At 43.1% G+C, this 16,737-nt stretch overlaps 5 protein-coding genes across 5 annotated transcripts; 2 read left to right on the plus strand and 3 right to left on the minus strand.

Annotated features, from left to right (window-relative positions):
• Positions 1–411: 411 nt before the first annotated feature.
• On the minus strand, positions 412–5,298 carry AK88_01679 (uncharacterized protein; the record flags this gene model as incomplete). Its single annotated transcript, XM_012479314.1, has 1 exon — positions 412–5,298. One exon carries the CDS (start codon positions 5,296–5,298, stop codon positions 412–414), a length of 4,887 nt encoding a protein of 1,628 aa, XP_012334737.1.
• Positions 5,299–6,469: 1,171 nt separating this feature from the next.
• On the minus strand, positions 6,470–7,395 carry AK88_01680 (uncharacterized protein; the record flags this gene model as incomplete). Its single annotated transcript, XM_012479315.1, has 4 exons — positions 6,470–6,526; positions 6,643–6,716; positions 6,838–6,948; positions 7,074–7,395. 4 exons carry the CDS (start codon positions 7,393–7,395, stop codon positions 6,470–6,472), a joined length of 564 nt encoding a protein of 187 aa, XP_012334738.1.
• A 1,385-nt stretch (positions 7,396–8,780) lies between these two features.
• On the plus strand, positions 8,781–11,600 carry AK88_01681 (uncharacterized protein; the record flags this gene model as incomplete). The annotated part of the gene is made up of 1 exon (XM_012479316.1): positions 8,781–11,600. The coding sequence occupies one exon, from the start codon at positions 8,781–8,783 to the stop codon at positions 11,598–11,600; it is 2,820 nt and encodes a 939-aa protein (XP_012334739.1).
• Positions 11,601–12,465: 865 nt separating this feature from the next.
• AK88_01682 (Fe-S protein assembly co-chaperone HscB) lies at positions 12,466–14,445 on the plus strand (the record flags this gene model as incomplete). Its single annotated transcript, XM_012479317.1, has 9 exons — positions 12,466–12,589; positions 12,732–12,811; positions 12,989–13,053; positions 13,196–13,292; positions 13,410–13,517; positions 13,765–13,818; positions 13,914–13,963; positions 14,064–14,229; positions 14,368–14,445. 9 exons carry the CDS (start codon positions 12,466–12,468, stop codon positions 14,443–14,445), a joined length of 822 nt encoding a protein of 273 aa, XP_012334740.1.
• Positions 14,446–14,806: 361 nt separating this feature from the next.
• On the minus strand, positions 14,807–16,459 carry AK88_01683 (uncharacterized protein; the record flags this gene model as incomplete). The annotated part of the gene is made up of 1 exon (XM_012479318.1): positions 14,807–16,459. The coding sequence occupies one exon, from the start codon at positions 16,457–16,459 to the stop codon at positions 14,807–14,809; it is 1,653 nt and encodes a 550-aa protein (XP_012334741.1).
• Positions 16,460–16,737: the final 278 nt, after the last annotated feature.

Genomic DNA, 16,737 nt, shown 5'->3' on the forward strand with positions numbered 1-16,737 from the left:
AAAAAAAAAAAAAAAAAAAAAAAAAAAAAAAAGGAATGCTGGTACTTTACCAAACAAGTCCAGCTTACACAAAAACAAAGCGCAACTAAAAGTCCACTTCAGTCTATGCATCTCGGCAACTACCCCCCCACACACGTATGATACATGCACTGTCGGTGCATACGGGCGCCGCTTCTACAATTTGGTGCAGGCTGACGTCCCGCGGTGGAAAAAGCGGTAGTACTTTTCTACGCAGAAAGCAAACCCCATATGCCAAAAAAAAAAAAAACAAAAAAAAAAAAGTTACACACGGATGAAGTTCGAGTTCGAAGTTGTGGATACGTGCCAAGTGAGGAAGGTGTATGCGTCCCGCACGATGACTGGGCCACCCTAAACAGACAGGAAGTCTTAATGGGCCAGGAAAATTCTCTTCTAAAGGGAACTTGCCCCCACGCAAAAAACCAATCTGGCTAACTCCTCCAATTCCTTACAATACCCCCGGTCCTTCCCCAACAGGGGTGAACCCACAAGCTTCGAAAGACTGTCCTTGATGTAGTCCCCTGAGCAACTCTGTACGTAAAAGGTATTCCTGAAAAAGGTTATTAAGAATTTATTTCTCCTTGCCTGTAGTAAATGTAATTTTTCTGCTGTCTGTAGTGTCGCCAGGGGAACCACCTCCTTCACCAAGACCTGCCTACTCCGTTCTTGTGATGTCATGACGGGTTTACAAAAAAAAATGTCCAGGAGGGTGTGCATCAAATGGCTAAATGACGGGGTGTACTTTCCCTCCCTCTTCAAATCGACGTAAATGAGCTGGCAGAAGGTCGACTCGTCCAGCGCGGGCATGTCGCTCCGTAAGGTGGGCTCACTCAACCCATTCGCACTACTCGCCCCGTTTAACCCGTTCATAGTGTTTGCCCCGTTTAACCCATTCACATTGCTCGCCCCGTTTAACCCATTCAGACCGCTCGCCCCGTTCAGCCTGGCTGTTGTGGAGGACCCCTTCGACATCTCCCCCATGCTACCCCCGCGCCACAAAATTTTATTCTTAACCAAAGTTGCAATCGATGCGTGGAACGTGGTGGCATACTCTTCCAGGAAATGTATGTACACCTGGAAGAGGCACGACGTCAGGGTAGTCATCTGGCTGGAAGAGTCCTGCCCCGCTTTATCACCACCAGCGTCTGTTTCCTCAAAAGGGAGATGCTGCGTCGCGTGTTTGTCCTGTCCATGTTCATTCACACAATCTCTCTTCTGTGTTTCCTCCTCATCCCCCTTCACGACCCCCCACTGGTGATCCTTCAACAGCCCATTCCCCACCTTAGCTTCCCCCTCTAGTAGATGCTGCAAAATGACAAACGAGTCACTCAACACTCGCATGTACACGTGGTTACTACACAAGGTATACAAATATCGGTTACTAAAAAAATTTTCATAAAAATTACAAATGAGTCGACCTGGAATTTGAAATGTGCTATCCCTAATAATGAAAAGAAGGTAGTGGGAAATGAGAGCAGATATAACGAGGGGGAAGTAAATCTTTGCGCTGCTATGGTAGTAGTCCATGCCAGACCGCTTGATACGATTCACCATAACAATATGCTTGTGCTCTTCTTCTCGCTGCTCCAGTAACCTATACTCATCGTTCACGTATATAAAGAAGAGGAAAGTTTTTTGTATCTCTCTCATGAGGTTTATATCACCTATTATGTTTAGGAAATTGTGTGGCAAAACTTTCATCAGGTCGAAGTAGACGAAGAGGGAAATGATGTTCGCTTCTTCAATTGGTTCGCTCGTGCCTTCCTCGGTTGGAGCTAGCGGTACATCGAGGGAAGAGCTGTGCCCTGTCTGGGCAGCCTCGTCACCATTTACATGCTCAGCAGCCACTTCACGCGCCGCCTTGTCCACGCCCCGTTCGTACAAATTCAAAAAGCGCAGCAACACGTTGAGAGTGTACTGCAGGTGCACATGGAAGGTGCTGAAAAAAATCTGCATCACCTCGAGAGACAGTTCTTCAGATTGTATACCTTTCAGGAGAATTCCATAAAAAAAAATATAATTTTTTCCAACGTCATTTATAAAAAATTGCTTCTTCAAAAAGGAAAGTAACAAATTCTGTTTTTCATTGTTATAAATACTTTTTGTAAATAGCCGCTCGTTCCTGCTCTGCACAACAGTGTCTTCTTTACCCCTTCCCGACAAGACGTGAAACAATATCTTTGTGAGCATCGTCAGGGCTAGGGTCTCTTCGCCCTTGTTCATTTGAAGTCCCAGTAGTCTCCACAACCTTCTCGAGATAATAAAAAAATATGGGTTCCTTGCCGAGCTGATGTAGAAGAGGAACTCCACGACAGCTGTGCATATTGTATAACACTTCAAGGTGTCATTTGAAAAACATTTTAACTGGTGAATGATTATCATGCATAGCAGTTCGTACGGGAACTCGAAGTAGCATGCGAGGTGATGACTCCTTCCGTCCTTGCCAATCTGTACTTCGCTTTCCCCGTCTGCATATACCTCCATTTCGCCTTCCACTTCCCCTTTGCGCTGCTCGTCGCAGCTAATGGGCGCGTTGCCGCCACTGCGTCCGTCCCTACGGAGGGGAAGCTTCTCCCTCATGCGGGCCAGATCGCCCCCTCCACTTTCCAGCAGGACAACCCGCAACTTCTTCACAAATTCTGCATGCACCAGGCAGTGCTTAAAATGAACATAACAGTACCGGTGGCTACTCACCTCCTCCATCACATTTGCGTAAATGATTCCCAGTACGTTTAGAACGATGAGGTCGCATGGGTGTGTCGTCCCCCATTCGTCACTTGCTCGTTCTGACTCGACTTTCGTGTTAGAATTCTTGCCCAGGTAGCGTCTACCACGGGAGTTGGCGCTACTATAGGAGTCCTCACCACTGAATGACTCACTCCCATTATCACTCTTATCAGGGCTACCCCCTCGGCGGGAGCGCCTCTCTGCCCCACTAGACGTATCACAAGATGTGCCCCTCCGTACGCTCCATTTCCCATCTTCAAAACAGTACAATTCCCGGTTGAAGGCTGAAAACTGACTCCTGCCCCCCCCATGGGACAGCTTGCCCAGTTTGCCCCTCTCCGTTGCATACGCGTTGAGCTTAGTTAGCACACCATTAGGGCAATACACAAATACAGAAAAGAGCACGCACTCGATGGACTTCATATACATAAGGAACTCATTTGTGAAGGGTTCCTTTTCCTTCCCTGCATCTGTGCATCTGGCAAAATGGAATCTATACACCATGAGCAATTTTGTGTACTTGGTAAACATGTCTAGCAAGACGTACTTTATTCTCTTCATAACGGTTTGCATCTTGTTCGGCGGCTTGCTTGGCGACCAGCGACGATGTGCCGCGCGATAGTCGCTTCTCGCAAAGGAATGAAGACGACTGGTCCGTCTCTCATCACTGAGTGCCCCCTTACCAAACCTATTCCACACAAAGCCAAAAACATATTTGAAAAAAAAAAAGTACTTATTAATTTTTTTTTCCAAAAATATAAAAATGTTGATAATTCGATTAATGCTCTTCCCTCTAAAGTCTTCCTTGCATTTATTTAAAAATTTCCTGTTCAGACAGAGCGTCCGGTAGAGTGACTTTACAACACGTGGTTCTGTCGATTCGCTAGCTGAGTGGGTAACTCCGCCCGTTGCTTCCAACACCTTTTCCTCCTCTTCAAAAAGCACGCAGCAGAAAAATATAAAAATTTCATTATTCACCCGATTGATCTTTTCCAAAATGGCGTAGAACAAGCAAAACAACATGTAGCAAGTTTCCTTAAAATTGTGCGTATACTGCTGGAGGCACTTCCCCACTTGCGCAATTCCTTCCCCCCTCCCAAGGAACATCTCACTGAAGAATGCCTTATTGTGGAGGTAGATACAGATCTGGTCAATAACTTTATTGAAGCATTTATAAAAGAGCATGGTTCGTTTCGGTGTCTGCTCAATATTTTCATTGTAAAAGGAAACCAGCATGTGCATGGTTTTCAATATGTCAGTGAAGAATAGGTTAAGGAAGAGGACGTCCTTCTTCTGGTAAAAGCATTTTATAATGTCACTTAGCACATTGTTAAAAAAGGAAAATAATTTTGTGAGTGAGTCTTGTTTCAGGTGGTGCGCTACTTTCATCGCTTTCAACAAGGTGCACACAAGAACTTTTAATATGTATAAATTGGAGGTCCACGACTTAATGGCGTATACAAATATACTCCTATCCTCATTCATTCTTGCATCATGGGAGTGTTGCTCTATCAAGTCTACACTTTTCATGCACACAATTTTGTCTTCAAAGGTACAAATGTATACATGTCCAGGTGTGTCTTCTACACAAGTTCTTAATTTTGCTCCTCTGTCCTTTTTACTATCACTTTCGGAGGTTACATCATTGAGCAAATATTTTCCGAACGGCGTGATTTCCTTTCGTACTTGTTCACCACACTGATCGGTTGTAAATTTTGCACTATGTATCCCTACATGCTGCTTATGGTGGGCCTCCCCAGAGGGGCGGGAAAGACTCCTCTTCTGAATGACCAACTCGTTCACATACTCATTATACGTATCACAGCCAACCAGGCCCTGCGCTAACAAAGCATGCACATGGTTAGTTAAGCTCAAACAAAAGTCGATTAAGGAGAAAAGCACATTGGAGTAATTATCCTCATGTTGTATAACATAATTAAGCCATTTGTTTATTTCCTCCTTGGAAATATATTTCAATTCACACTGGGAAATTAAAATGTGTAGGAAGTCTGGGTCCCCTTTATTTTGTTCTTCCCAAGTGGCATAACCATCTATCATGACGCTCGTCAGTTCGAGCAGAACATTGTACACGTTGCTTGCTTCATTCAAATGCAACTCCAGGTAGGAAGACAGCAAAGTCTGGAATATATTGTCATTATTAAAATTGAAAGAGATACACACTTCAATAATGTCCAGCTTATTAATCCGTTCTATAACTTTTTTAAAACATATGTAATCTGTTAGGGGTCCATATTTTTTAACAAATGTGTTGTAGGAAAAAAGGAATTCATAATACTTATTTTCTTCTTTTAATTTGTTCAAAAATGTAATTACATTTTTGATAATTTTGGAGAAAATATGTTTTTCATATTTTATATGGTCAAACATGTGCAACGTATTTTGCATCAATTCGGTATGGTCTTGTTCTTCTTCCCCTTCTTCCCTTTTGTATAATCCCCGGGGGCTACCATTGTTACTCCTACTATAATCCCCTTTGGGCATACACCATTCTTTCACAACCCCTTGGCCATTTGTGCTGCTTTCATTGAACATCATATACCTTTATGTAATTGCGCATCTTTAAAAAGAGGAGAATATGTCGAATGTGTTCCACTCGAAAGGTACTCGAAATGGGATACACCTTAACTGTATGTATGTGCGTATTACGTACGTATGTATGCACGTAAGCATTATGTGCATTTAGCTAGTTCTTTATTTTTTCTCACTTGCTAACCCTTGACCTTTTTCTTTGTTTTTGCGCCAAATTATTTGAATACTTAAAAAAAAAAAAAAAGAAAGAAAGAAAGAAAACCTCCGTCGTGAATGGATGAAATGGTGCTTTGCTTTCACGTAAGGGGGCAAAAAAAAAAAAAAAAAAAAAAAAACAGCCAAAAAAGGGCACCAAGGAAATAGGGAAAAAAAAAAAAAAAAAAACAGCCAACAGAATAGCGAAAAAGAAAGAAAAAAAAAATCTAAAAAGAACGAAAATTAACCAAAAATATATGAACAAGCCAGGCATTCATCAGAATAGAGAAATACATCAAGAGGGACCTTTGCGTATTTTCCCCAAATGCCTTTTCAACAGTGTAGAAAATAACACACACACACAATTGCGATGCGGATTGTCCCTATTATTGTGTTGCTGCTTCCTACTTTTGTGGGGAACCTCCGACAAGTGTCATTCATTTCACCCAAGGGAAGCAACACAAAAGGACTGGAGTTGTCAACTGTGGAATAACCCCAGCTAGCTATTTAAAAAAATATATATATATGAACGGTGTATAATTTTTTTTTTCAATTAAGTTTCATAACAACCTGAACAAGTCATCACTTTTCAACAATTCTATACAGAGTAAAAAAAAAAAAAAAAATCACAAAGCATTATATCGTTTGTAATAAAACGAAAACGCCAGTAACTACTACACACTGTGCGTTTTTCCGTTTAAAAAAAAACGCGCAGTGGCCTTATTTTGGTCATTTTTTTTTTTTTTTTTCCCCTAAAGTGGGCAATACGGAAAAGGGGAAAAGAGGGGACAGTGCAGAAAACGGAGATCAACATGAAGTGACCCAAAACAGTTCGCCAAAAATATTGTACGTTATATATTTTTTTGCTGCTTGAATTTTGAAAAGGAGGACACGTGTGCCACATGAATGTTGCACTGCGGAAGTAGCAAACTTGCTTTCCCATCTGCGATCTCCTCGCACCGAAGGTACATTCCCAACCTCAGTACAACACATCTTCATTATTTATATCCATCAACTTTCCAACGTCGTGTAGCATCTACGAAAAAACGCGCGCAGGAAAGGGGCAACATGTGTATATATAGTAGTAGCGCATCGCCCCTTGTGAGAACTGCCGCTTTGTACCGCAAGCGACACGTCAGTATATAGCCCTACTTCCATTTGGTCATAAATGTCAACTGCTGGAATTTTAACGAGCACTACGGGTTCGCGCATCAAATCGATGGGGACTGTGGGGAGGGAAACAAATGTACAATAATTATTAGCATGTGGACTACCAGTGCGCACGTACATGCTTGCAATGGATGGCCCAGCTGGCTTGCATTATAATCGTGGGCACGCCCTACTAACCATCAATTTCTGTGTCAACGTCAAAATGCTCTCCGTCCGCTTTGGCTTCCATCAGGTCGCCACCCCCTGCGCCGTTCTCCGCATGATTGTATGTGATGGACATTCGCTTGTCTGAAAAGGTACATGGAAGGCGAGATGGGGCGTTGCGCAGGTTTTGTTGTGAAGGTTTTTTTGCGCAGGACCCACCCCCTGGCTGCCCCCTCCGCAAGGCGCGGTCTGCCCATTTTTAGTATCACTTTTCCTGGTGCGTCCGCGCAAGTCGTGGGGAATTTGCAGCGACAAGTCCGTTTGCCCCTTCAGCAGAGCCCCCAGTTCTCTCCCCGCGGCATGTATTTTGTTCATATCAATAGCGCCCGCTAGGTCTTCCTGCAGCTTGCCATCCTGCTCATCATGAAGCTTTATTTTCATTAATTTTTCCCGCTGCTCATTGGACAAATTTGCGGAATAGTCCCTATAGTACACATTCAGAGGCCGTTGCATTCGCTTGGCCGTGAGGCCAAATTGTTTGTCCAATGAAAGGGACAGGAAAAAGGAAAAAATAAAAAAAAGAGGAGTCATTTTGTTTTGGCGCAGTGAGATTTTGCACTTTTTCTTTTGGTAGGGCACGTGGTGGAAACAAAAAAAATCACACAATTGTCAGATTGATACAATGTCGCTTTGTCTCTTTACCAGTTTGCCGATGTGCCGATTTGCAACCAGTGGTGGTGAGAACCCCGAAGAAGCACATGTGGACCAACATCAGATTGTGGACAGAGCGCGTATTCCGCAGACGGGGGGTAAATGAGGCTAGACATTCCTGTTGCATTTCCTACACCTGATGGTGTGAACAAATGCACCTTCGCACTTAACCTACAGCCAATTGTGTACATACAACGGACAAAAAAAAAAAAAATATAATAATAAAATAAAAAATGAAAAACGAAGACGAGCGGTGGTGGGAGAAAATAAGTGTTTCGCCTGAAACATCACATTTCACAACGTTGCACCCTTTGATGATTGGCATGTGTCACCAATTTGAGACATCCTTCGCGGTGACTTCCTCCCAAGTGTGTCCCTTTTAAATTGACTTCCCTCCCGGTGTGACCCCTTTCCACTTGTACACATGAACAAGGGGCAGCTACATTGATTGCTACCCCTTTTGCGACGTTGCTTTGTTGTGCCGCACGGACCGGCTGATCGTTTTTGCAGCTGACGCGCAGGAAAGGTAAATTTCCATGCTGCACAGTTAATACCATTTTTGCGAAAAAGTTCTGAACAGCCAGGTGAAAATGGGTTTTCCCCTTTCTTTTTTTTTTTGCGAGGCGTCCCATATGTGGGGATTTTTTTTTTTAAGATAACCTAGTAGGTTTGCGCCTTTCCGAGGTAGAGCGTTCCAATTGTAGTGGTCTCTTCCTACAGCAGGTCGTGAGAATGACGCGTCAGTGACATGTTGAAAAAGGGAAATGCACAACTCGTGTGCTTGTCACGGCTAGGCCAAGAGCTCCCTTCAAACGTTGCGTCGCTATTGAGTAAGCGGGTTGGGCAGCTGCACAGTGTGGCTTATTGGACGAGGTGTGCCCCCTTGACTGCTCAACCGCTTAATCGCCTAACCTAACCAACACTGCAAAAAAAAACAAGCGGCTAAGTTGAGTCAGGTACAGATGGGTGAATTGCGCCAATTCGTAAACCACTACGCGTCAGAATGTGCACGCTACTGGGTCAGCCCCGGGTTAGAGAAAAAAAAAAAAAAAAAAAAAGCTGTGCATGGGAAGCGCAAGGAAATTGCTTCACCTCCCTTTTAACCCACTTTTTTTTCTACCCCTTTTTGTGGGATGAACACTCAACATATTTTCCGCTAAGGGGTTCTGGAGAGACACCCGCTTGACACTACTTGCATGGAAGCGACAGAACGGCTGCTCTCCCCCCCCCCATCCTACCCAAAATGATCCCACGTACGGCTCGCCATGCGTAAAAAAACACACACCCCTTTGTTGGTGGTGTACCTGATAATCCTAATTTGCGTCCTACACAGTTCACTAGAATGTGTGAATGTAACTCCTCAGAGGAGGAAGTGGGCAACGGTTAGAAGCTCGAGACAGGAAAAGGAACAAAGGAGAAACAAAAACAATCGCATGAGGTGTACCAATTTGTACATTACCAACGGTGGAGTGATACGAAAAAGGCAAAAACAGATTTGTAAAAATTTCTTCAAATTGTATAGAGGGCGTGGAACGACATGTTCATACGAATGGACAGAAAGAGATGAGAATGTGGAGGTGAAGATATGTTTAGCACCGGATGTTACATCTGATGATATTCAATGCACATTAAGAAGTGATTACATATTTGCTAAGCTGAAAAACAAACCACAGAGTCTTATAGAAGGGAAGCTAAAAGGGCAGGTTGATTTAAACCAGTCTACGTGGTTCCTCGAAAAGTATAAAGACTACTCCCTTTTTATTATTCATTTGAAGAAGAAGGATAAAGGAATAAACGAATGGGTAGGGGTAGTGGAAAAGGAAAATATTCTTCACGTATCATATGATAACGCTTCTTCAACAGATAATGAGTTTAGTGCAGCCAAACATGTAAGTACCCAACCAGGTGATGTACTCCTTAAGCAAATATTCCCCAATGCCAAGGCTGATGATGTGTTTAGTTTTGTCCTCAAGTGGGCAAACACTAAATCTAATGGGCCAAGCGAGTTTGGTATCCCCAGGATGAAATTAAAAACGACCGTTATGAATGATCAGCACGAAATAGAAATTATCATTTCAGGGTATGACTTAAAGTGGGAGGCAGAAGACAGCTTGATAATAAAATTTACTTCGTTACAAAATGGAGTAGAAGTTGTTGTACATAGAGGGAAGGTAGCTAGTGGTGTTAGAGGTGTACATGGAAACATGATCAGTTTTTTAGTTAAAGAATGCGAAAATAGAATATTGAAAAAGCTACAACATGATTTGAAGGGAGTCTTTTATTTAAATCCTATGTCACAAAAGGTAGACACACTTATGCATGGACATACACCCCAGACTAATTATAATTATGTGTCGAGTGATAAGGTGGGCCCACAACACATCTCCATTAATAAGGAAGAGGCAAATGAAAAATGTGCACACAGTAGTAACATCAACACGGTAAATGATCCTCAAGGAGCAACGAAAAGGGACCAGGTAAAACATATAAAGAAAGATTCCCCACAGGAAGAACTAATCGTTGAAGAATTGAAACTCCATGCCAAGGTAAACCTAACATGTGATGATAAATCTAAAGAACCAGCATTTATGAAAAACTGGTCAGAGGAAAAAAAGGTAGAGTTCAGACGAAACTCAGTTTTGCAGTTAAAAAAAAATTTAGAAATGTCCCAGGAGAATAAACTTATTATGAAGCTCGAGGACTACGTCAATTACATGAAGATGTGTTTTGACCTGACAGATGAGGAGGCGAAGTTGGTTTGGAAGAAGGGCATGGCAAAATCAGACGAACAGAAAAGCAAGGAACGCTTTTACAGATTCATGGAGGTCGAGAAACTCACTGATAGGATAGGTGTGGTGGTTCCAGGGGGGGAAGAGGCTAACACAGAAGGTGGGGGGGTTGTTGAAGCGGATGAAACATTTTCCTATTGCCATACAGAGAAAAATCCCTCCTTCACAGACTTAACGAAAAAGGACACGTTACATGATGAGGAAGGAAGAACAAGTGAAGACAGGGACCAAAATAATATCAACAGGCGCTTCTTCAACTGTTTGGAGGAGGAATTACTCGACCCAGAAGACAAGCCAAAATTGACTTTATACGAAATATATAGCAAAAGTGACACAGGGGAAAAGGACAAAATGAGGGAAAAATGGAAAATGAATGAACTCAGATTAAATACGCTCATTAATGAATTGGCTTACTCAGAGGAAGACATGATCCCTACTATCTGCAACAACTACCGAGATGTGCTACTGAGCGATGAGTACGCTTGTCTCATGCAAATCAGGCTTCAAGAATCACCCCCTCAAACTGAACAAGATAAAAAAATATTAAAAATAATTAACTCGTTCGCATTGAGTCTGTACGATGATATAAAAATTGTCATGGAACATGAGGAGAAAGAACATTTAAAAAAAATTCAACTCATTTGTGAAAAGGCTGTGAATGACGAGAAAGGGTTGAATGATTTTATCGAGTCCATGAAGCCCCTCCTCGATTATTCCTTCCTTGGTTATATAAAACATGCCATACGAATGGAAAAGAAGAAACTCAAAATGGAGAATAAAGACTTCAGAGAGCAACCCTCAGATTGGCTAATCATCCTAATGATTATTCAAAAAGGAATTTATTCCATTTTAGAAAAAGACATATGGGAAGACGTAATTCACGTGACTACCATTATATGCCAAGAGCAACCCAGTGTACGTAAGACCATGCTGACCACTATGGTTGCCTCCATGCCGAAAGCGGACTGGATATTTTTTAAAGATGTTATTAAAACGATATACAAATGTGTACAAGAAAGAAAACTCACAGCTAACCATTTTCCTGACTTCCCTCATATCCCGGAAGCCATTTTCCAGCTGAATTATGACATTGAGAAAATTTTGCCTGACTGGTTCATAAAGGAAATGCTGGACGAGTACGACAAGTCCGTGGTGGAGTTAATGAAATCGAGGAAGCCCCTGTTTTGGAAAATGAAGGAGACCAACTGGGATAAGAAGTTCGTGCAGGACTTCAAGCAGCTCCAGGTGCAGCAGTTCCGCCAGTACGAGCGCCACGCGGGTGGGGGGCCCACGTAGGCTTCACACACAGTTCTGCCCATTACCCGGTTAGCGGGTTAGCGGCTTGGCTGGTGCGCGACAGCCAGGACAATACTGCAACGGGCCATACGTACCTACTGCTGTTACCCCCACTGAACAATTTTTTTCAAGTTCGTTTGCACAGATCGGTTCCTGCTCAACACATCACTGGAAAAAATGTCGACGCGAAGAAAAAAGGGATGAACGGACGGTCTCCAAAAAAAAAACCCTCACCGTCTATATATTGTATGTGTATTTCATAATTTCCCCCCTTTGTGGAACAAGAAGCCATATGTCACACGTTAAATATAACAATCTGCTTTTGCCAAATAGGTGCAGTGCTACGGGGAAAATATTTGACCAACATGGGTGGGGGGGGCGGAGGATGAGCCCGCTGCGTGTAAAAAGCGGCAGTGCCAATATTGAAAAAAAAAAAAAAAAAAAAAAAAAAATATAAGCGGTGTAGTAAGCAGCGCACCAGTGAAAACATTATGTGTGGGGAATCATTTACCCACCCCCCGAATGGAAGTCCGTGCCCCAATTGTGCGAAAGCTTATCAGCTAATGAAGCACCGCCTTTGTGTCATAACCACACCGCCGTGCGTGTTCTTTTTTTTTTTTCTTTTTTTTTTTTTTTCATTTTTTCATTCCTTTAATCTCTTTTACTATTTTTCTCGTTTATCCCTACACCGCTTGTGTGTTTTTTTTGTGGTTTATTTGTAGCCCCATTTGCATGACTCGCGTGAAACTGAAATGGTCCGCGCCAAAGTTGGGTCCATATATGACACAGACTCGTCTACACGTTGCAGAGTCCTCAAATGGCCCCAGCACCAGAAACCAATATTTTATCCTGACCCCCACGCGGCATGAATAAAGTAAAATATGTGTCCCTGTTGTGGAGACACAAGGTGGTATTTAACACGGCGGGGCACAGACGCTATCATCGTCACGCTGCAACTCTGGAAAAGAAATTTTACTCAAGTGGGAAATGTTAGTGTGGGTTGAGGATGGGGACGTCTTTCCCCCCCCTCAGTTGCGAAAAATAATAAGACAATTTTTTTTTTTTTTTTTTTGCCCACGGGTTGGAGCTTTTTCCTGTTGTTCATATCATACCCCATTCCGCCCATCGCAGATACGAGTACCGTTAAGCGCGTAAAGTGCCACAACTGCCACCGCGACATCTGCCTTGACGTGGTTCCCCTCAGTTGTCAAGTAAGTTGTAGGTCCTTCCTCGCCCCAAGACGGAGATTTTTTTGGGGGGGTAGAAAAAGTGCAACTACCTATACACTGCCGTGTGTGTCTACATGCTTATTTGCAAACAGACCAGTGCTCCTTTGGCGAGTTCATGAAACCTAACCTCCATGTTGGCTTCCCCCTTCACCTTTGCAGACCTGCAGCGCGCTACTTCACGTGGACGCATTCAAACAGTTTAACTTCTTTGAGCTTTTTGGCCTGTACGGACTTGCGAAAGGGGGTACCCCTTTTTCCCGGCAGTGAAACCCTGGATGGGCTCTGCCTCGACATCGTCACCGCAGTGCAGCCCCATCATATAGCAACCACACCGCATTGTAGCTTCCCCCACTTCGCCCCCTTCAGACGAGCCACCTACGACATAGACAAAGGACACTTAAAAGAAAAATTCAACAACATACAAAAGTTGTATCACCCCGACAAACATGCGCAAAATGAGCAGGTAGGTCCAACCGTATAGTCCTACCTGGGTTGTGGCATATGTGCGCATAGTTGCATGTATGCTTCATAAGTTGTGATATATGTTTTTTTTTTTTTTGCCCTCCCCACGTGGCTAAAGCGTGAACAGATAAACGAAGTCTCAAGTTACCTGAACAGTGCATACAAAACTTTGCAAAATGACGTCGACCGAGCCCTCTACCTGTTGAACATCCAGTACAACTACAAGGTGAGCAATTTTGAAGAGGACAAGTAGAGTTCTTTTTTTTTGCCACTGCCCCTTCCTTTTTAACATACATGGATCATATGTATATGTATATTTTATTTAATTGCTCGTACCATTTTGTGCACTGCTATTCGCGTGTGCGCCTTTGCCAATTTGACTCCTTGGGATGATCTCCCCCCTCATTATGTACCTGGCGAGAACAGTTGTAACGACACACATGTTGCCGTCCACTGTGCACCCCATTTTTAAGATCCCGGAGGAAGAGAACCTGGAGGACAGTGAGTTCCTGGCCGAAATTATCGAGGTGAGTTCATACGTGTGAATTGTGCTGCCCTCACGAGACCTGAGTCAGCGTGCACACATTGTTCTAACATCCCTCATTCGTTGTCGCGTCGCTAGGTGAACGAACAGATCGGAGACCCTGAGGCGAATATTACCCTGATGACCAAGTAAGGGAGGGGAAAATGACAAAAGACGCCCTACTCCATCATGCACACATGCGACCCTGCATGCTATTCAAAACTTCACCAAAACCACTCCAACCCGCAGGCAGTACAAGGATAAGTACCAGGACCACGTCGAAAAAATTAAACTCCATTTTGACACAGGGGTAAACAACAAATACGGCTACTTTGCCTCGCCCACTTGTGCAGATTTGCATGAAACTGATTTGGCACACCTGGGGGTGAATGCGAATGTGAAAGGAGTTCCTTTGGTTAGAGCACTTCTTTCGTACCATCACGCACACACATATATGTAGCGCTGTTTGTGTGTTCAATTTTGTTTTGCCTGTCCCCCTTCCCCCTCCCATTCACACATTCTTTTTACGCGCCCATTCGCGCCTCCTTCGCAGGATTTTGAGCATATCTTGAAGGCCCTCAAAAAATTGAAGTTCATAAATAGAATATTGGACCGTCTTCAAAACGTTTGAGGAAGAGAGAGAGGACAGTAGCGCTCTCCCCTACGAACGCACGTGACGCATTCCCTTCCTCTTTCAACATTTGAAATGGAAATATTTGCCTGCGCCATTTGCACTGAAGTAGTTAAAATGGACATAGCTTTAGTTCATTAAAAAGGATACATATACATGTTTTATTTTATTTTATTTTTTTTTTTTTTGGCCATGCAAGAGTGCAGCACTTGGGGGATGGGGCGTACATTTCGCCTTAACACGTGTCCAACATGTCCTGCGCGAGTTGCACATGTAGGTGTCTACCCCCACGGCGGCGTACGGAATGGAGGTTGCTACTCACGTGTGTGCCTGTCGTTTCGCCCCCACCCCGATCACAGTTTCAATGCGCGTGCAGCTTGTATGACTTGTTAAAAATTTTTGTGGAATAAATTTCAATGAGCCACCTGAGTGCTCCGTGCACACACAGGCCCAGCAGTGCGTCGTTGTACACGCGTAGTCCGTAATATATGGGGAGAATCAAGCAGACAATGTAGAGCAGGTAGTTCTGTATCACCTGCTTGGCCATGCCCAAAAGTGTAAATTGGAGTGATTTCCTTGCTGACTGGTCAGGCGAAATGGACTCCAAATTTTTGGCAATACCTTCGATGGGTGATTTGTATATAATGTAGGAGATTATGGATCTGTTGTACAGGTCTTTAATGAGGAAGAAAACTTTGTTCCATTTTTTGTCTCTCGGGTTAGGGGCGTCCACGGGTTGTTTCACCACACTCGCTGGGTTATTCGCTTGGCCACTCGCTTCGCAAATCGCTTGATCCGTCGTTGCGCCTTCCCTTGTGGGAGATTTTCCACCTGGGTAACACCCCGCAGTGAGGGACGCGCCCCTTTTGTCCAGCGCAGCCGACTCGTGAGCAATCGTCTTAAGCCTCTCAGAGTAAAAATTTACAAAAAGGAATATCGTATCATGTGCATAGGTCGCTAAACCGTTAAAGCAAAGAAGAAATGTCTTAATCATATGTACAGTCATTTTTTTTAAAAAGTCCATATTAGAAAAGTACTTGGCCTTGTAAGTGTTAAATAAATCAGTTTGCTCCAAAAAATTCGTGTCTCCTATTTTGTTCTTCCAGAGGTGACAATAATGTGTGTTCAAATGGAAAGAGCAACTGAGCAACGTTAAGGTGAATACACATCCAATAGCCACCTCAATGAATAACCTAAGCGTGTCATTACTTGTACAGAGCATTATAAGTCCTATCACTCCTAATATGTGCACGCTGATCATGTACGTTGCAACGTTGCTCTTAACATTCTTGCAATAATTATTAAAATAAAAATTTAAAAATAAAATTGCATATGTTAAATATAAAGCCAAACTTGCAATTGCATTCTTCACGTATATTTGATTGTCCACATTTTTTATAGCGTAGTAGGAAATAAAAATGCCAATGAACATTTGAAGTATTTGCAAACATGTTATAAATTGCCTGACCTTGTACAGAACTTTTGGTAAAATATATATAAAGCCAAAATAAAAATACATGATGCTATGGACCACTAAGTTCAGGAAGACAAAGTAATGCGCGTGAGAAACTAACTCCTTCTGAGAATACAAACAATATATTACTACACTTAAGTGATGGTAGCTGTGTAAAAATGTTAATTTTTTTTTTTTTAAAATTAAAAATATCGTGTCTCCATACTCCACTACTTTTGTCAACGTGAAAATGCTGATGACTGCTCTTGTTTCCGGCCTGTACTCTGTCTCCTCCACAATTATACTCTTTAGCACACTTGGGTCATATATAAGGATTAGTAGCACTCCAATAAGGGACAACAGCGACAGGCATACGTTCCATGCCACCTTCAGCGCCTTGGCCTCTATCTCCTTTCGCCTCCTCATAACCTTTTGCAACACCAGCACTGTGGGGAGGTACAACAGCGAGATGAGCAGGATCGTTTTCTCGTACTTGCCCGCCAGTTCCGTGCCCTTCCCGGGCGCCCAGAATGCTCGGCTCAGGGGGCCCCAGGCTCTCATGGCGGCATTTACACGGTGAACCTCGGGGGCGCACAGCGTCGTGGTGTCCTGTGTTGCCTCGTGATGCCTTATGTTGGTATATACTTCGCGCCGTTGCACAAGTCTCTCTCACGGGGAAGTGCCTCGGTGTATTGTTTTGCAACTGTGTTGTTCTTAAATTTGTTGCCGTCGATTTTTATTTGTTCTATTGTTGACAAGTCAGTTGGGCATTTCTTAACTAGCTATTTTTTTATTGCTCTTCATTAGTTTTTTTTTTTTTTTTTTTTTTTTTTTTTTTT

The sequence above is a fragment of the Plasmodium fragile genome, assembly GCF_000956335.1.
Source record: "Plasmodium fragile strain nilgiri unplaced genomic scaffold supercont1.15, whole genome shotgun sequence".
Taxonomy (NCBI): Eukaryota; Apicomplexa; class Aconoidasida; order Haemosporida; family Plasmodiidae; genus Plasmodium; species Plasmodium fragile.